General features: G+C 59.0%; 1 protein-coding gene across 3 annotated transcripts; it reads left to right on the top strand.

Moving 5' to 3' along the window:
* The first annotated feature begins 429 nt into the window (after positions 1–429).
* On the top strand, positions 430–19,107 carry HID1 (HID1 domain containing). 3 transcript variants are annotated; one of them, XM_025859836.2, is made up of 19 exons: positions 430–641; positions 6,225–6,374; positions 6,890–7,060; positions 7,640–7,753; positions 8,359–8,465; positions 8,734–8,850; positions 10,541–10,763; positions 10,965–11,021; positions 11,836–11,976; positions 12,152–12,242; positions 12,432–12,583; positions 12,690–12,768; positions 14,372–14,536; positions 15,723–15,950; positions 16,262–16,368; positions 16,881–16,961; positions 17,555–17,646; positions 17,825–17,983; positions 18,223–19,107. In XM_025859836.2, exons 1-19 carry the CDS (start codon positions 576–578, stop codon positions 18,284–18,286), a joined length of 2,364 nt encoding a protein of 787 aa, XP_025715621.1. In that variant the 5' UTR covers positions 430–575; the 3' UTR covers positions 18,287–19,107. The 3 variants fall into 3 exon arrangements, with proteins under 3 accessions (XP_025715621.1, XP_073742109.1, XP_073742110.1); XM_073886008.1 differs by having other exon boundaries at positions 7,640–7,750; XM_073886009.1 differs by lacking the exon at positions 16,881–16,961.
* Positions 19,108–19,640: the final 533 nt, after the last annotated feature.

The raw sequence follows: 19,640 nt of genomic DNA on the forward strand, positions 1-19,640 counted from the left end.
AAAAACAGCGGGGCTGTCTGGTGATGTGGGTTTGACAGGTCAATAAAAGGCAACCAAGAAAGCAGATGCTCAGGGGGAAAAAAAAAGGAACCGGGAGGACAGGGATTGACAAGGAAGAAACTCTGAGGGAGAGGGCTGGCTGAGAAAGTGTGGGCCCAGAGTGGCGTGGGGACCAATGGTGGGGATGGGGGCGGGGAACGGGAGGCTGGGAGGGTTGCGGGCCCTGGGGGCTGAGTGGAAATGGGAGAGATGTAACGGGGACAGCACTCCGACGCAGAAGAGAGGGCGCGGAGGCACGGGGTTGGGCTGAGAAGGACGCCTGGCTTGCTGCCGTAGCGGATCCCAGGGGCAGACTCCCAGCGCCTGGAGTGGGCGGTGCCGGGCGCGGCAGGTGCGGGGGCGGAGCCACGTGAGGGCGGAGCCCAGCGGGGGCGGGGCCGACGCCTGGCCGGCAGGCGGGGTCCGCGGCTCCTCTTCTGCGAGAGCAGCGGGGGCCGCGGAGCTGGAGCTGGATCCCGAGCCGGGGCCGGGGCGGGAGTCGGGGCCGGAGCCCGGCCAGAGCGGGCTCAAGCGCTATGGGGTCGGCCGACTCTAAGCTGAATTTCCGAAAGGCGGTGATCCAGCTCACCACCAAGACGCAGGTGCGACTGGGGCCCCGGCCTCCCCACCCACCTGCCGGGCTGGGGGCTGGGCAGAGCCGGCGGCGGGGCGGGGGGGCTGCGCGAACTTGGCTCGTGAGGAGATGGGGGACCGACTGGCCTGCAAGGTGACGCTGAAGCCAGGGCCGGAGCGGGACCCGTTGTCCTGTATCCCAGGGCTTCATCCCCTAACCCTAGCCCCTCACCCCCAGCCTCCCCTCCCGGGAATATCCCTCTACCCGCAGCCGCTGCTGCCACCTTAGGCTGACGTGTGCCTACTCCCTGAGCCAGCATCGCCGCTGTCCGCCACCTGTCCCGCCGCCTCCCCCCCCCCCCCCCCCCCCGCTCCAGCCCCTCCAGCCCCGCATCTTCAGCTTCACCCCCACTCCCGCCCCCACCCACCCATCCGCCTCCTTGCTCCCCTCCCTGCCCCTCGGTGCCCGCGATTCCTGGACGCACAGACCCGGCTGATTCAATGCAAACAAAGCCGGGCCGGCGCCTACCGGGTCGGGGAAACAGCTGGTGCGCGGTGGCAGCGGCCTCGCTGGGCCCAGGTCGATGCCCACAGCCAGGGAAGGCCCAGGTCTTCCTGAGAACATGCAAAGAGTGGCGAGCAGCGCTGCAGCCTAGCAAAGGGACCTGTTCCCAGGCCCGTGGAGTCGTTTCCCAGCTGGGGACCACCACTCTATGGGGCTCCTCCTCTGAGGCCCGGCAGTGGGGATGGCTGTGTTTTCAGGTACCCTCTGTTCCCTGAGTCAGGGCTGAGAACCCTCCAGGTTGTCTTTGAATGGCTGATGTGGGGCCTGGGGGTGTCTTTCAACCAGTACACTCCCCCTGAGTTTACAAGTGGCACAGAGGCCACCTTCTTGCCCCCAACACACAGGACCCAGCTCCTTCCCTGCCTACCCCTTCTGTCCTTACCCCAGAACCAGGCTGCTCTGGCCATAGAGATGCCCAGCCCTGACTCCCCAGGTCCCCCACTTTCAAGGGAGTCAGGACCTGCTGCCATCTGGGACTTTCCTCTTACCCTTACCCCCAGGGCTCTCTCTTGCTCTTGGCAGTTAGAGTGGGATTGAGGGATCCGTCCTCCCACAGCCAGGTGATCACAGCTCCAGAGGCCAGACCTCTGGTCCTACACTCTCTCGTTCCCACAAGAGAAAGGTCAGGTGCCTGGCAAATGCCCAGGGCCTCTGGAGAGTCTAGTCCCAGCTAAGAGGCATTTGATAGAAACCAGACTTTGCTTCTTGCCACCTCCCTAATGGCTCCTGGTTAGTTCTAGTACTTGGCTTTTTTGGGATGGGGCTTCTAGGTCTGTGGGCAGCAGGTGGGCCAGCCCCTCAATGTGGGGCCACAGGGAGAGGCAGGAGGGAGGCTCCCATGTTTACCTACCTGGGGAAGGAAACACGTTGTTGGAGGAATGAACTATGGGCTGTTGGCTCAGCTGGCAGGGTCCTTTGCCAGGCCAGCAGGACGAGCTCAGTTGGGTCCCAAAGGATCTGGGTGGACTAGATTCCTACCTGCGCTGGCCCTCTCCCCAAAATACGGTGTGTCTCCAGCTTTCCCTGGCTGCAGCCCTGTTATGGAGCTGACTGAGATGGTGCTGTTCCGTTTCCCAGCTGAGGACAGGGAGTTGGCTTGGGTCAACACTGGAACCAGATACCAGGCTGGATCTCCCTCCAGAGACCACAGGGGCCCTATAGTGGGAAGGGACCTGGGCTGGCTGGAGGGAAAGACCCCAAAGCCTCCTGTCCTGTGTAGTGACCTGGCTTGGGCAGCAGAGGAGTGAAGACCAGATCCCAGATGGTCGTTCCAGACCTTGCCACTCAGTGTCTCCAAGGAGATTCAGGCGAACTGTCCACAGGGTGTCCTCCAGTCTCAGACCCTTAGAGGCTCTGCCACGAACACAGATGTTTGTTCTGGGCAGTACACAAGCCGACCCAGAACCTTTTCCTATGGCCTGGGTGTGAGCTGCCGCTGCTGGGCCTTCGCCACTGCGCCTTCCCTGCCTTCCTGCCCTGCATCCTGTTTTCTTCCTGCCCTGGGCTAGGCCTGACCCTGTCCTGAGGCTTAGTAGTTTTGGCTGTGTTACCCGGACCTTTCCTGGGGTGGGTGGGACCCTCTCTTAGATCTGCCTTTTTGGAGACTCTCTGCCATAGGCAGGGGGAGACCTGGTGGGTCCATGTGTACATGTGTGCACATGTATGTGCGTGTGAATGCTGTGGAGACACCGTCCTCCCGAACAGGTCACCCTTAGCAGGCTAGAGCACTTATGGTCCTTTGCTCCCCCTCAACCCCCAGAAAGTTCAGATGTTGCAGCTGGGCTCCCAAGCTGGTGGGGGGTCTGGCCTGAGCAGGTGCTAGCAAAGGTGGGGTAAGAATATCTGTTTTCCCACCAGGGTGGCTCAGTCCCTATGCCCTGGCAGCATGGGCCTTCCCGTCTGCGGCAAAAATACTCTTTTCAAACAAACTGGCTTGGATTTTAGAAGCTTCCTTGGGTTGTGTGGGGCCCAGCTTGGGGAACTGGGACAGGAGTTGAGGCATGTTTCTCCCCTCAGAAGCCCGAGGGGCTCCAGTGACCCCAGCCAACACCTTGGAGCATCAGGCCAGCCTGGTATAGCCAGGTGATGGGCACCAAGCTGAAGCGTCCAGGCCACAGTGGGAGCTGGAGGGCTGGGACTCAGCCTGCTTCTCGGCTGGGCTAGCTGGGGGCCTCCTAATTCTCCTTTTAAGTCTCTCCCCTCGTTTGGAATTCAGTCCCCAGGTGACACTTGCCTGATGAACTAAGCCAGAGGCCGAGTCCACTGGTGCTCAGATGAGTTTCTGCCCCTTTAAGGGGGTAATGGCTACCGGGAAAGGGGGGGAAAGTGTCAGAGACGGGGAACTTTCCGGAGGCGCTCATAGGTTTTCTAGGATGTCCTTCCCCACACCAGCCCTGGCCCCCCACACTGGCGGGTGGTGCCCCTTGACCCCAGGGACTGTCAGAGGGCTGCCTTGGTTGAGGCTAGAAAACCCTAGCCCTAGGCCCCTCCTTTGGCCTTTGTTCTTCTCCCCTAGCAACTTGCTCTACCAGTTCTGGGGCCCGAGCAGGCCCTGGTACCAGGCCTGTCCTGGGGGCCACGGCCACTTGCTGCCCTGTAGCTTGAAGGGGGGGCATTGCTTGCGGAGTGGGCGAGGTTACACCCGGACTTCGGTGACACTTTCAAACCCAGCCCTGAGTTTGTACAGCCCCACTGGTGCTCAGGCATGCCCTGTGACTGGGTTGAAGGGATCTCTAGGACGAATGACAACCTTTCCCTGAACAAATATTGGCTGAGCATCTGCCATCTGCCCCGACTGCAGGGTCAGGGAAGAAGGGCCGGTGGGCTCATGGGACCTCGAGGCAAGTGCATTGAGACCCCTGGAGTCAGGGCCAATGATGAGTGACTGAGGGTGAGGGACAGGGTTCCAAGGTGGGCGCAAACCTGTCGGTCCAGAGCTCTGGGAGAATTCTGGGAAGAAGGGGCTTCAGTGAGCAGAGTTATTATTATTTTTTAAAAGATTTTATTTATTTATTTGACAGAGAGAGAGTGAGAGAGCACAAGCTGGGGGAACGGCAGGCAGAGGGAGAGGGAGAAGTAGGCTTCCCGCTGAGCAAGGAGCCCGATGCGGGGCTCGATGCGGGGCTCGATGCCGGGACCCTGGGATCATGACCTGAGCCGAAGGCAGACGCTTAACCGACTGAGCCACCCAGGCGCCCCAGAACAGAGTTATTTTTAAACGAGATGTATATTTTTTTTTCTGATGGTCAGAGTCAAGCACACTGTATGTGGATTTGTGTGGTAGCGGGGCCTGTATCGACCCTTTCAGGGAAGGGAGGAGGCCAGGATGGTGGAGCAACTGGGGTCTCTTGCAGGAGCTGCTGTTTGGAAGAGTGCCTTGGGCACCCTGGCCTCTCAGCAGGCAACTATTCAAAAGGAAAAAATAGTAAATATGCATGCTTGCAGAAAAACATAAGTAAAAAAGTAACCATCCAGAGAGAGAATCGCTATGAGCGTTCTGTCATTTTCGTCTAGGTTTTTATATAATTTAGCAAAGAGTGTGACAATCCTGTAGTTAGTGTTATATCTTATCTTTTTCACACAGGGTTGTACCATGAGCGTTTTTCATTCATTAATAGTCTTTGGCAACATGGCCCTGGTGGTTGGTTCTATTCTACGAAAGGGCCTTAACTTTTTTTTTTTTTAAAGATTTTATTTATTTATTTGAGAGAGAAAGAGAGAATGAGAGAGAGAAAGCACACGAGAGGGGGGAGGGTCAGAGGGAGAAGCAGACTCCCTGCCGGGCAGGGAGCCCGATGCGGGTCTCGATCCCAGGACTCCAGGATCATGACCTGAGCCGAAGGCAGTCGCTTAACCAGCTGAGCCACCCAGGCACCCAAAAGGGCCTTACCTTTTTGAGTGTTTCCTGTTTGTTGGTTATTTAGGTTCATTCCAACTTCTCGCTATTATCAACGATAACACATCAGCAAACCTCCTTATATGTGCACATCTCTGATCATTTCCTTGGGAAGGATTTCTAGAAGTGGAGCTTACGATTCAGATTGGTTCCCTATGCAACTGCCCACAGGATTCAAAAGGCACAAGTGTGCTTACAGTGTGTGGCCTCCATAGGACTGGTGGGACTTTGGGATCAGAAGGGTGGGCACGCGGGGAAGAGGGCATGCCGAACACTGCATGTGACAGTGTTGTGTTGTAGGGATAGCAAATACAGGTGTGTGCGCGCCCACGGGCAGTGTGTATGTGTGCATACGTGTGCGCACACGTGTGCATGCATGTAGGTATGTTAGGTAAGATCTTGGCTGATGGTCTGGCCCAATCCTGCAGGCAGCAGGGACCCCCAAAGGTCTTTGTAGAGGGAACAGTGGCTTTGGTGCTGTGCCTTGAACATGGGCTGGAGGCGGTGTGCAGGCAGGGTTGAGGACGTAAACTTCGAGGTGGGGCCCTGGCAAGAGTGGCCTGAACAGCGACACTAGCAGTGGGTACTGGGAGGAGCGGGTGCAGACAGAGAGCCGTGGGGGTTGGCTTCTTTTCTTTAGACTTGGCATCTGTTGGGTGTGCAGGAAGAGGGTAGAAGCTGGGGTGAGGTGGGGACAGTGAGGCTGGGCTTAGGTGAAATGAGCACATATCCCCTGTCTTCTTCCTTTGGGGAGGGGCACAGTCTGGGTCTGGCCCCCAGCACTTGACCTAGCAGCATGGTCTGGGGAGGTCCCCAGGTAGGGAGGCCCAACCAGAGGAGGACGGTGAGTTACCCTGTCCCTCGGGGACTGAGTTAGGCTTTGGTTGCCGAACTCAGTGGTTGGCTGACCTCTGACATCTGTGCCAAGTGTCTCCAGCCTGCCTGTACCAGCAGGGGCTCACAATGGCTGAAGGATGTTCTCCCTCTCCCCTCCTCCCATGGGAGGGCCCCTGGGCACCAGCAGAGATGGAATAGGGGGCCATGGCTTCCCTTTTGGGGCTCCTTTGTCTATAGACTGGGCAAACTGTAGGCCTGTTGGCAAGAGATTATATAACAACTCTGGACACACCAAACCGCACCCCCCCCCCCCAGCCTGTGGAAGCCACCGATGATGCCTTTTGGGACCAGTTCTGGGCAGACACGGCCACCTCAGTGCAGGATGTCTTCGCGTTGGTACCAGCAGCAGAGATCCGGGCCGTGCGGGAGGAGTCACCCTCCAATCTGGCCACTCTGTGCTACAAGGTGAGCTTAAGGTGCTCTGCCCCTCGCTGCCACTCCCTGCCGAGCCGTTCCCCACCCTCCCGGGGAGGCTGAAGCTGGCCCAGCCCTGTGGACCCAGAGAGCAGGCCCCCACGACGTCCCCCCTGTCCAGGTCTGGGCAGTCTCGAGGTTGTACCCACGTCTCCCCACTGGCTGGGCTCTGCGGGGAGGGGATCCTGGCAGCCACTTTCTGTGAAGGCGTCCGCACATCAGCTCGTTCAGCTCACCCTGTGTGGTGGGTCCTGTTAATGTCACCGTTTAACAGATGAGGAAACAGGCTCTGACAGGTGGTCACTTAGTGAGGTCTCAGCCAGTGAGCTGTGGGCTGGGCTCTCCGGTGATGCTCTAGGCTGCTCTCTGACCCACTTCCCGTCCCCCCTGGGCTGGATGGCCCTGTCTGCCTCTCCCCCTCTGAAGCCTGGGGTGCCCATCCTGACCCTAAGCGCAAGGCCCCCATGCCCCACCCGTCTAGCGTGCCCCTCTGCCCGTCCCCACAGGCTGTGGAGAAGCTGGTGCAGGGAGCCGAGAGCGGCTGCCATTCGGAGAAGGAGAAGCAGATTGTCCTGAACTGCAGCCGGCTTCTCACCCGCGTGCTGCCCTACATCTTTGAGGACCCTGACTGGAGGGGCTTCTTCTGGTCCACAGTGCCCGGGGCAGGGCGAGCAGGGGTCTGTGGGCCTGGCTGTGGGGCCGGGTGGGAGGTGGGAGGTGATGTGGTGACAGGGAGACAACCCATTCAGGGCCCATCACGTTCCTCCAAATCTCTTGTGGGGTTTGGGAAGTGCAGGGGAAGGGGAATGGGGGTTGCTGCCGAGGCAGGGGGTCATCTCCCACACGGATGTCTGCCCCTTCTGCCGGGCAGACATGGGGGCAGGGCTGCTGGGCACTCTCCCTGCCTGCCCTTTCCCTCCCTGGTTTATCTCTAGGCAACTGGCCGAGGGCAGGACCCCAGGGAGTCCCAGCAGGGCCGAGGCTCTAGAGTTTTCGGGTCCTGGCCTGGCTCCTTCCAGTCGGGGGAGGTTTCTTCCTGGGTCCCAGCCCCACACCTCTTCCTGCCCCCTTCCGCCTTAGGAGGTTCGGGGTGGTTGGGAATCCTCCTTCCTTTTCCTTCGGTCTCTTCCTTCATCCCTCTGCCCATGGGTGCCTGCCTGGGCCCAGATCCAAACCCCTTCCAACCCCCAAGTCCTGGGGCCCCCTCTCCTCGGCCAGCGACCACTGAGGCGGCCTGTGTGCTGTATCCTGAGCAGGGAGAGGGTGATGATGAGAATGCCCGGCCCCTCGCTGAGTCCCTGCTGCTGGCCGTTGCCGACCTCCTCTTCTGTCCAGATTTCACTGTCCAGAGCCACCGAAGGAGCACTGTGGTGAGAGCCCCCCAGTCTCCCACCCCTAGGCAGGGGAGCGCTCTGGTCCTGGGCTGGGGCTGGTTGAAGTTCCCTTGGGCAGGACCCCGCCAGGGGAGGGGCTGCTCTGTAGCTGGGCAGGTCTGGGGAGGGGCCCGTGACCGACCGGCACAGCTGGAGAGGAGCCAGCTGGTGCCTGGCCCTGCCCCCTGTATCCGGGCGTCTGGGCACAAGCACCCATTGTCCTCGCCTGGGCAGTGGATGGGCGTGTGGGGCTTGGACACAGGAAGTCTGGCCTGCTCACTTCCTGTGGGCCCATGGACTCGACCTTTAGTGTTCTCTGCCCCCCCATCCCCAAGCACCACCAGGTGCACCCAATTCCATTCCCCTCCCTCCCTATCTCTCTCTCCTTGCCTCAAGCTGGACTGAGCAAGTAAAAAAAACCAGAGAAGAAAAATTAGCTTTCAAGAGGTTGAGAACATTAATTTCTTCCCTTGTGCATTATCACCTGGGGCATTTTGAGGGTCTGTCTTTAGGAGAATATGAGGGTTTCTGCTCCCAGGGACAACAGTGGGGGGCTTGGGTTGGCCACCCCAAGCCTGACCACTCCCAAACCATGTCCCCAGGACTCGGCGGAGGACGTCCACTCCCTGGACAGCTGTGAATACATCTGGGAGGCTGGCGTGGGCTTTGCTCACTCCCCCCAGCCCAACTACATCCATGACGTGAACCGGTGAGTTTTGCTTAGACCCAGAGCCCACAGTGTAGCTGGACTCCAGGCCTGCCCCCCACTCCCCAGCTCAGAGAGGGAACCGTGCGTGGGGTCTTTCAAGGAGACCCTGTCCACTTGTGACCCCACAGCAGCCTGAGAGGGATAAAATGGGGTCATTTCTTTTCATGGGCTTGAGCTGGGGCGGGGCGGGGCAGGGTGGACATGCCCTCCTAGAGAAGAATGGAGATCTTCAGGTACTGAACCCCCTGCCATAACCCGCCCCCCCAAGGATGGAGCTGTTGAAGCTGCTGCTGACGTGCTTCTCTGAGGCCATGTACCTGCCCCCAGCTCCGGACGGTGGTGGCACCAACCCGTGGGTGCAGTTCTTCTGTTCCACAGAGAACAGGTGAGGGGCCCTTGGCCGGCCTTTCCATTCTCCTCCTTTCCCCGGGCAGCCCCGAGCAGAGGCGGCGACCCAGCCTGGAGTCTTAGTTGAGGGTAGGTGCTTCCCCCTGGTGGCGATGACTTGTAACTTAACAGCCGCACATTTCGCCCGCTCGATCCAATGTCCCACTGGGGGGCCTTGGTGCCTGGGTCCTGGGTCCTCCATCCAGAGCTGTGCTGTCCAGTAGAAATATAATGCCAACCACAATGCTGATGTCAACATAAGTTGAACATTTCTAGTGGTGACGTGAAAAAAGTAAAAAAAAAAACAAAAACGGGTGAAATCAATTTTAATATTTCGTTTAACCCAATATACACCTAATAGTAGTATTTAACATGTATTTGAGATGCAACATTACTGAGATGTTTTACATTCCCTTTTCAGGCAAAGTGTTCAAAATCTGGTTGTGTAGTTTACAGTCACAACACCTCTCAATTCAGACCAGCCACGTTTTAAGCCCTCAGCCACTACAAGTGGCTTGTATGGGGTAGTGCAGTATAGAGAGTGACTGGGGAGAGGGCATAATGAACACCCTGAAGGGTGGGGAAGCCTGGCCCACACGGGGGTGCTCCTGGGCCGTGGGGGTGTCCCATGGGGGGACTGAGGGCGTAAAGCAGCTACGGGAGCTCCAGCTGCGCCCAAGGCTGTGCAAGAAGCACCGGAGAGCGCCCCTGAGGGTCATGGCTCACCTTCTTCCTTCCAGACTCTCATTCCCACATGGCATGCCTTATCCTTCAGGGTTTGCTGGCCTTCTGCCCAACTTTTTTCTTCCTCCCCCAGAAGAGAAGGCAAGCCAGGTGACCCCCTCCGCCCGCCACAGTCCAAAGCTGGCCAGAGACTTTTGTTTTGTTCTCGCCAGCATTATCGGGCAAGTGGCCATGCTTTGCCACTCACGTAACCTCCCTGGGTCTCAGTTTCCTTGCCTGTCAGATGAGGAGCTTGAACCCTGACGTCTTACAGATCTCTGAATGGTGTCAGTCTGTGGCCTGGGAACTGGGTGACCGAGCACGTGCTCTGCTCCCTGAGGGGAAGCCCACTTCCCTGGGGTACTCCAACTCCTGCTTTGAAGCCCCGAGGGAGGGCACCTGCCCCTCAGATCTGAGGGACATGTCGTTAGATTGTGCAGCACCACGAATGGACCCTAATGTAAATTATGGGCTTTGAGGTGGGTCCGTGTAGGTCTGTTGATGATAACACATGAGCCACTCCGCTGTGGGATGTCAGTAGCGGGGGAGGCTGTGCATGGGTGGGGGCGGAGGGGCACGGGGGAATCTCTCTGTTCCTTCCTCGTGGTTTTGCTATGAACCTAAAACTGCACTAAACATAGTCTTAATTTTTTTAATAGGCTTTAGCTGTTGGGGGAAAATCTAAGGGGTGTGGACATGATTTCCCACATAACTGGCCGCCCCACTCTTGGCATAAATTCCTCTGCCCTTGGCCCGGGCCCCGGATGCAGGTCAGGACAAGGAGAGGTCTCTTTCCCTCAGGAAGGGCTGAGCCTGGTTCCGCTCTCTGGCTCCCAGCCTGGGGCTAGCGCTGAAACACTTGTCGAGTGAAGGGGTGGCTCGATGGACCCTGCCATGTGGCCACCTGGGGGGTGGACGGAGGCTGGCCGGGTGGTCTCCACAGCCTTGTTCTTCTTCTACCGCAGACACGCCCTCCCCCTGTTTACCTCCCTCCTCAACACCGTGTGTGCCTATGACCCTGTGGGCTACGGGATCCCCTACAACCACCTGCTCTTCTCCGACTATCGGGAGCCCCTGGTGGAGGAGGCTGCCCAGGTGCTCATTGTCACCTTGGACCATGACAGTGCCACCAGCACCAGCCCCACAGTGGACGGCACCACCACAGGCACTGCCATGGACGACACGGACGTAAGGATGGGAGTGGCGGGGAGGGCAGCTGGCCCTGCCAGGCTCTGGGCACTCTCTTTAGCAGAGCTGGGCAAGGGATACCCAGTGGGCACCTCATGGTGAGCCTGGGGATGTCTGAGGGGGCTCTGCTGCCACGACCTAGGCCCAAGGTAGGGGCAAGGGGTGGAGCCACCTGCTTATCCCAGGCTCCACTCTCGGCAGCCTCCAGGACCCGAGAACCTGTTTGTGAACTACCTGTCCCGCATCCATCGTGAGGAGGTGAGTGGAACACTGTTTTTGCTCCAGTGGATTTTCAATGCCCACCCACCACAATGGTTATGGCCTTGCAGGGGGGTGAGGGGATCGAGATGAGATGGGGTAAAGGGGAGTCCTGACCCCTCCAGGAAGGAACCATGGTCCCCGTGGACTTGGCCACCCCAAGTGAAATAATGATGGCAGGACTTCGAGGGTTTTGAGATGCAGAAAAGGGCTGATGGCCTCACCTGGGTAGGGATAACTGGGCAGTCTTCCAGGAGGAGGTGGCTCTGATATCAGGTTTTGGAGGGGGGAAGGACAGTGGACTTAAAGGCCAGGCAGACCTGAGGTTGTGTGTCTTGTGACCTTGGGGGAGGTTCTTGGGCTCCCAGAGCTCTGACTTCTGCTGCTGTAACGTGGGGACAGTAAGTGCTTCCTCGCCTTCTTGGGAGGATTACTTGTAGCAGGTACTTAGTAAGTGACAGCTCTTTGAGAATAGTAGAGTGCATCTCTGGTGTGACAGGGTGATGGGGAGGGGCAGGGGGATGCCAACCGTCCACACGGAGTCCAGATGGGCAGGGGCCGGTTCAGGGTGTGGGTGTGGGGGGTCGCTAGGAGCAGCCTTGCTCAGGGAGCGGGGAACCTGTGGCTGGGGAAGGGGCAGGGGTTCTCTCCAGACCTGCCCTGGACTCAGCTTCCTGAGGGGCCTGCCTCAGGACAGCTGTTGATGACAGAATCTGGGCCTTTCAGGCTCTAGAGGTGGGACCAGGCTCTGGGGGAGAGAGGAGGCATTTGTGAGGGAGCTGGACTGGACAGATCCCTGCTGTCTCCCACTCAGGACTTCCAGTTCATCCTCAAGGGCATAGCCCGGCTGCTCTCCAACCCCCTGCTCCAGACCTACCTGCCCAACTCCACCAAGAAGATCCAGTTCCACCAGGAGCTGCTGGTCCTCTTCTGGAAGCTCTGTGACTTCAATAAGGTGGGCTGGCCTCAGGCCCAGCCTGGCAGGCAGTGGCGTGCCCTGAGGTGGGGAGCGGCTACTCTGGATAGCCTAGGGATGGGGACAGCATCTGGGGAGACTCCGGGATGGGGAGAGGGTGGGGCAGAGGTGTCTCCGCTCTGACCCTGCCCACCTGTTCATTCCCTCCCTCCAGAAATTCCTCTTCTTCGTGCTCAAGAGCAGTGATGTGCTGGACATCCTGGTCCCCATCCTCTACTTCCTCAATGATGCCCGAGCGGATCATTGTAAGGCTGGGGTGGGCGTAAGATCCTGGGGGCTTCCTTGTAGAGGGGCGGGTCCCCAGGGGCTCAGGCTCAGGTCTCTGACCTCCCAGGAAGGGCTTCTTCCAGTGCTTCTGAGATGGGTCCCTGCCCTGCACTCCTTCCTCCCGTGCCTACCCCGTGTGGTGACTTCTCCCGTACCCCATGCTGCAGCTCGGGTGGGCCTGATGCACATTGGAGTCTTCATCCTGTTGCTTCTGAGCGGGGAGCGGAACTTTGGGGTGCGGCTGAACAAGCCCTACTCGGTGCGCGTGCCCATGGACATCCCGGTCTTCACCGGTACCCACGCAGACCTGCTCATTGTGGTGAGGGGGCTCCCTCATCCAGGACATGGGGGCATGGTGGACGTCCTTTTGGCTGAGTCTGGAGGTGGAGGGGACCCCATGGCCACCCCTCTGCCTCCCGGCACAGGTATTCCACAAGATCATCACCAGCGGTCACCAGCGGCTGCAGCCCCTCTTCGATTGCCTGCTCACCATCGTGGTCAACGGTAGGGGTGCTGGGAGCCCGCCTTCCCCGTGCTCACCACCAGGTGGCGCCAGGCCACAGGCTGATAGGCCGCGCCTCCCTGGTTCAAACCTGCCCAGTCCAATAGCAACATGATGGCAGCCACATATGTACTGGTCAATTTTTGAGGCATATTAAGGAAGGAAGGAAGGAAGAAGGGTAGGAGGGAAGGAAGGAAGGAAGAGAAAGGGAAAGAGGTGACAGTAATTTTATGATACATTTTCTGTAATCCACACTATCCAAAATACCATCATATCAACATATAACCCCCCTTTAAAAATTATTTGGGTATTTTACATTCTTTTTCACACCCAGACTTCAAAATCTTGTGTTTCACACATGCAGCACATCTCAGTTAGAACTAGCTATGTTTCAAGCGTTGGATGGCCACAGGTGGCTCGTGGCTACTGCATTGGACAGCGTGGGTTTGGATGGCATGGTCTCAGGGTGCCAGGAGGTGCCCTACCCTCCAGCGAGGACTGGGGACAGCTGCCTCCGAGGGGAGGGGCTCATGCTGGCTGGCGTGCTGGGCCCAGCAAAGCGGGTGGCCGTGGGCTGAGGCAGGATGACTTCAGCATGGCCATCTTTTGGAGAGGACAGCCCTGGGTGGGAGTGGTTCGGACTCCAGAGTTGGTGGGACAGAGCTCTAGCTGCGCTGTGAGCTCTGGGGCCAGAACCCTGCCTTCCCTTCCTGGTTTCCTTGCTGGGTCCGACTCACACATTTTAACTGAGCACTGGTTAAGTGTAGCTGGCTCTGAGAATGCATTTTTGAGCAGGAAAGCTGCTGTCTCTGCCCCAGCCTGGGCAGGGAGGGAGACGTGAGACAAGGAAGCGCACGGATCCCTTTGAGACTTCAGGCCGTCCACACATGTCTCATCTCGGGTTCCCTCTCTCAGGCTCTGCCAAAAAATAAGTTTCTGACTATGTGTGGAGTATTGTGATCCCAGTTTGATATTCCAGAAAGACTTAAAGATCCGGAGTTTGTCTCCCTGCCCAGTCATTTTTTTTTAAAGATTTATTTATTTATTTGAGAGAGTGAGAATGAGAGAGAGAGAGAGAGAGTACCTGAGAGGGGGGAGGGTTAGGGGGAGAAGCAGACTCCCCGCTGAGCGGGGAGCCCGATGCGGGACTCGATCCCGGGACTCCAGGATCATGACCTGAGCCAAACCTGCCCAGTCATTTTATAACTGGGAACTCTGGGCAAGTTTATAAACCTGTCTGAGTCTCAGTTTCCTAGTCTTTGAAATGGGGCTGGTTCCCTCTGCACCCGGCCCCCCCTTTCAGAAGTGTGGGGAGGAGTGGGCAAGATGCTGTGTGTGAGTAGCTCAGTAAACGGTTCGGCTGTCCACATGGTAGAGGGACAAGGGTGGGGCCCACATGGCCTCGTTGAGCTCTGCAGAGCATGGCCCGTGTGGCCTCAGCCTCTGAGGGTTTGGTGTTCTGGGCTTTGTGGGGGATGTTACAAGCACGGGGCAGGGAGGGTTTGGCAGCGGGAGCATGGTGTCCTGCACAAGTCGAGGGTGTGCAGGGATGGCTGGGTGGGTGGGGGGGGGGTGCCCAGGAGTGAGCTGGCTCCTCCCCTGCAGTGTCCCCCTACCTCAAGAGCTTATCCATGGTGGCTGCCAATAAGCTGCTGCACCTGCTGGAGGCCTTCTCCACCACCTGGTTCCTCTTCTCTGCTGCCCAGAACCACCACCTGGTCTTCTTCCTCCTGGAGGCCTTCAACAACATCATCCAGTACCAGTTCGATGGTGAGGTGGCAGCCCGAGCCCTGGTCTGGCCTCAGGGGCGGGAATCAGGACGGGTCGTGTGCAAGGACACCTTCCCGTCCGTCTAAGGAGGGCAGAACCCTCTGCATTGCCCCCCACAACCCCGTTTGTTCAACATGTATTTATTGAGCATCTGCTACATAGCCAAGCCAGTGCTGGGTGCAGGGGATGCAGGGGAGAACAAAGCGGAATGCTCCTTGCCCCGTGCAGCTCGCACCTGGGGATTAAGACACAGAGAGAGGCTTTAAACGGATGGTCACCCAGACAGACAAGTCACCTTAAATCTGATGAAAGGGAAGCTCAGAGAGGTAGGACCCTGATGGGTGTTGTCAATGCCACCCTGCCCGGTGTAGTGAGGGTCTTGCCACTTGGTAACTCCGTGACTATGGGCACATAACCTCTCTGAGCGTTAGTGTTTTCGGCTGGAAGATAGTTATACCAACAGTGGTGGAGTCCTTACGTCTGAGGGTGTTGGGAGGATTAAGTAATCGCCCCCAAAAAGCATTTAGCACAGTGTCTGGTGACTTAGATATTAGCAGTTACTATTATTTCCAAAATAAATAATATTTCCACTGATCTGTGAGGGATGAATGGAGGTGGGGTGGGGCAGAGAAAGCATTGTATGGTGGCGGGGGTGCAACATATGCAAAGGCCCTGGGGGGAGATGTTGAACTGGGAGCAGGACAGTGTGGCGAGAGGCAGGACCAGATTGCTGGATGGGGCCTTGAGGGCCCAGAGCCGAGGGAAGTCAGCGCGGGGCACGGGCCATGTCGTCTGTCCTCCCTGGTGGCCTGGCTCAGGGACACAGTCAAAGTAAAGAAAAGCTGGCTTGGTGTGGACTCTGACATGCTGGGCCTGCCCCACTTTGCCAGTGTTGCCCCTTAGTGGGCTGGGTTGCGAGGGGGTCTGGAAGGTACTGGGGAGCGGCACCGGGGGCGCTCGGCCCAGAGGCTTCTCTCCAGCAATGTAACGCCCTGGTGTAACCATAGCTGCACATGCCGCCAGGTGCCGCCCTTCTCTAGCCTTCTCTCTTGGGTGCCCTGTACCATCTCCTACCCCTGGGGTTAGACACCCTCCTGTCCTCTAAACTCCCCCTCCCAGAAACCTGCCCAGGTGGAGAAAGAGGCAAGGGGGCCTCCCTGACGTGTGGCATGCTCCCTCCCTACAGGCAACTCCAACCTGGTCTACGCCATCATCCGAAAACGCAGCGTCTTCCACCAGCTGGCCAACCTGCCCACCGACCCCCCTGCTATCCACAAGGCCTTGCAAAGGCGTCGGCGGGCACCTGAGCCCTTGTCCCGAACTGGCTCACAGGAGGGCGCCTCTATGGAGGGCTCCCACCCTGCTGCCCCCGCTGAGCCTGGCACTCTCAAGACCAGCCTGGTGGCCACCCCAGGTCTGGCCTGGCAAGTGGCAGGGGCGGGTGTGGGTGCCAGCATGGTTCGGGGATGGGCAGGGTCTCTGGGATGTTATCCCATCTCTGGCAGAGAGCATGGGCTGAGTTGGGAAGCTGAGGGGATGGGGAGGGGGTATTGGGAGGCCCAGAAAGGTTAGCTTGGTGCTGGGTAGGGGCAGGATTGGGGGGATCAGGCATAGCATGCTGAAGTGGGTGGAGGGAAGAGGGGGCCCTCGTGGGGTCCAGTGCAGATGCTTTCTCAGAGGGGCCCTTTGGCAGGTGTCCTCACACCCACCCACCCCCACTCCCAGGCATTGACAAGCTGACAGAGAAGTCCCAGGTGTCAGAGGATGGCACCTTGCGATCCCTGGAGCCCACGTCCCAGCAGAGCTCAGCAGATAGCAGCCCGGCCACGGAGGTGGGCGATGGGGACTCCTGCAGTGGGGTGATGTTGGGACTTCCCTTTCTCCCTGGCCTCTGTGGTTGGGCTGGGCCAGCACAGCTAGGGTCACCTGCAGCAGAGGGCAGGAACCCTGTGCCCAGGACATCCAGGGGGCTGCTTTCACAGACCTCTCCCTTGTTTACTAGTTCCAGGCTTAAGCCCTTGGCCTTCAGACTCCTCATCCATCAGCCTTATCTCAGCTGAGCTGGCCTTTACCCGACCAGCCCAGTCAGCCCCTGGCCCTAAACCTGTCATCGGGCTGGGCTGTGTTGGGCAGGGCCTGGGGCCCAGGGCAAAGGGTGCTGGGCCGGGCTGTCCCCTCTGTTGGGAGTGAGCCCCCCACCAACATGAGCCAGGAGAGAGGCCTCATTGCCTCCTGGATTCCAGACTATGGGAGGGACTGGGAAGAAGGGCTGCTCCTCTGCCCTCCACCCCCACTCTGTGCCCACTCCTTCCACCCCTCACTCCCATCCCTTCTCTGGGACCAGGAGCCCGACCAGGCGTGGCGGGAGCAGCGGCGACTGTCCAGCGTGTCAGCCAGTGGGCAGTGGAACCCAACGTCGGAATGGGTGAGGGTTTGGGCAGATGGCTCTGAGTGGGTGCAGACAGGGGCGCCTGGCGTAGGAACAGCTCAGTTAAGGCTTGGATGGGAATGTGTCCAAATCCAAAAACCAGCCTGGGAACCAGGCTCTGGGTCACTCCTTCCGGCTGGGTGACCTTGGCCGCTCTGGGCCGGTGGCTTCCCCTGTCTACACTGTCCCAGAGTTCTGCTGCAGGGTTGAGCTTCAGCCACCCCACAGTGCTAGCTTTCTTACTAAGCTTTTCTTTCCAGCTTCTTTCCCCAAGTCGCTTGTCCACTCCCTTCTGTGTGTCTTGTGATCACTACTGATTGCACTTCCCTTGGGATAAACATCCTACTTGATCAAGCCATTGTGAGGCTCCAAGGGAATAGTTTTTGGCGCGTAGTGTATGCTCAGCGAGAGGCTTTTACCATGAATAACAGTTACTGTTCGTGGGCACTGCCCTGTGCCAGGCCCTTGCTGTGGTGAGCGGGGACACTTCCTGCCTTGGGAAGCCTGTGGTTCTGGGTCAGGGGTCAGGCCTATCCTATTGCCCGTGGGGGCTGCTTTCCCAGCCCCAGGAACCCCGGTCTCTCCCTCAGGTTCTCTCTTGGAAGTCAAAGCTGCCGCTGCAGACCATCATGAGGCTGCTCCAAGTGCTGGTTCCCCAGGTGGAAAAGATCTGCATTGACAAGTGAGCCCGGGGGTGGGGGGATGGAGGTGGCGGGCAGGAGTGGCAGGTGGGCTCTGAGGCGGGGCAAGCCCTGGCTTGGGTGGGATGTGGCTGGGAGCATGGGGCCCATGCTCCCCTTGACTTTCAGAGTGGATTTTCCCATGTGAGCACATGGGAAACCACCCCCTCTTCCTGGCAGGGGCCTGACAGATGAGTCAGAGATCCTGAGGTTCCTGCAGCATGGCACCCTGGTGGGGCTGCTCCCTGTGCCCCACCCCATCCTGATCCGCAAGTACCAGGCCAACTCGGGCACGGCGATGTGGTTCCGCACCTACATGTGGGGGGTCATCTATCTGAGGTGGGTGTGGCGTTCCCCTGAGGGTTTGCCCAGGGGGGCCTCAGCTCTGGGTCCCACCGTGGTAGTGGGGTTCATGTCAACATCGTCAGCCAGGATGGTCTTGTCTAGAGGGTAGACACCCACTGCTTGGGGTGGGACATCAGGGTGGAAGGGGTTTGGGTTGGATAACCTTCTAGCTCCTCCCCAGTCTTTTCTGCAAGGTCTCCCAGCACTCCCATGACAGCCCACTCCCTCCACAGGAATGTGGACCCACCTGTCTGGTACGACACGGATGTGAAGCTGTTTGAGATCCAGCGGGTGTGAGGATGGAAGCCTACTGGGGGATGGGACCGGGAAGGGTGGGGGTCCTGGTCCCCTGATGCTCCCCTGACCCACTGCTCTAGGCTTTAAATTACCACAACCAACCGGGGCTGGCAGAGGGGCTGAGTCCTGGGTGGCAGGCCCTAAAGGCCCCTGGTGGCTGGGATGATGGGGCCAGGTACTGATCACCCCCCCTGAGGGCTGGACTCACAGGAGCCTCCCGTCTCCAGCACTGCAGGCCCTGGCCAGAGCCCCCACCTCACTCTGGCTCTCCCTCAAGACCCGTTTCTCTGCTGCCTATCATCCCCAGAGGACACCAGGTCACTGAGCCCTCATGCCTTGCCCAACAAGGGAGCTGTGGGCTGTCCCTTGAGGCACCTGGGCAGGGGCGGGGCGGGGGGGGGCCTTCCATGCCTCCTAGCCTGAAACCACCTCGTCCAGGCCCAGCTTGCTGCCAGGGCCCGAAGGAGGAAGGGGGGTGGCCAGGCTGCTTGAGAAGGAGACTGGGGGGCTGGTAGACTGCAGAAGCCAGACTGGGAGACCTCATGCATTTTAGGGGTTTGGGGCCGGGTGTTGAGGGTCTCCTGCTGTGTTCTTCCTGGTCAATGGATATAGCCTGACTCCCTGTTATCCAGTATTGGGGAGGGGTAAGAAGAGTGGGGAGGGAGCTGTCCAATCCTCGCTGCCTGGATGACTGGGGGCCAGAGGGGGCAGGGGGCCCCCCTCCATCCTCCAGCTCTGGCCTCTGGGTCTCCCTCACCCTACCTGTGTCCTTACAATCTTTGCTCTGTACAATCAGCCTCTTTACACAATAAACCACCCTCTCCACGTCCTGGCTCTTTTGTGCTTGGAGGGGAGGGGCTGGGGTCATGGCTCTTGTCTTCAGGGGAGCTGGGGCCTCTGCTTCCCAGAATCAGTCCTCAGAGGGCCCTCAGCATTGGCCCAGGAACCAGCACTTGTCATTTTCTTGGGTGGGAAAATGGAGGATTGTACTCTCTCACCCAGGGTGTGGCCCCCTGGGCTATGGCCATCCAGAGAAAGAGCCCATGCAGGAGAGGAGAGAGGCTGGCCTCCCAGCCTTCTAGAAGGCCCCTGAGGGGGCTCTGCTGGCCCCAGGAAGCCACCGAAACAGTACTGGGGGTCCCTGGGGCTTGCCAGTGCCCAGCTTCATGGGGAGGGGCCCAGAGGCATGCGAAGACTGGGCTGCCCCGCCTGAGCCGCACCCGGGTCCTCACCCGGGGCACAGCCCACTGTTTGCACTGGGCTCAGGGAGATGGATGGGCTGTCAGTCCCTGCCCTCTCTACCCGATAGCTCCAAGGGTACAGCAGGCATGGAGACTAGACAGCCAGAGGCTGC

The sequence above is a fragment of the Callorhinus ursinus genome, unplaced genomic scaffold (genome assembly GCF_003265705.2).
Source record: "Callorhinus ursinus isolate GAN/ISIS: 27379988/994484 unplaced genomic scaffold, GSC_fseal_2.0 scaffold68, whole genome shotgun sequence".
Classification (NCBI taxonomy): Eukaryota; Metazoa; Chordata; class Mammalia; order Carnivora; family Otariidae; genus Callorhinus; species Callorhinus ursinus.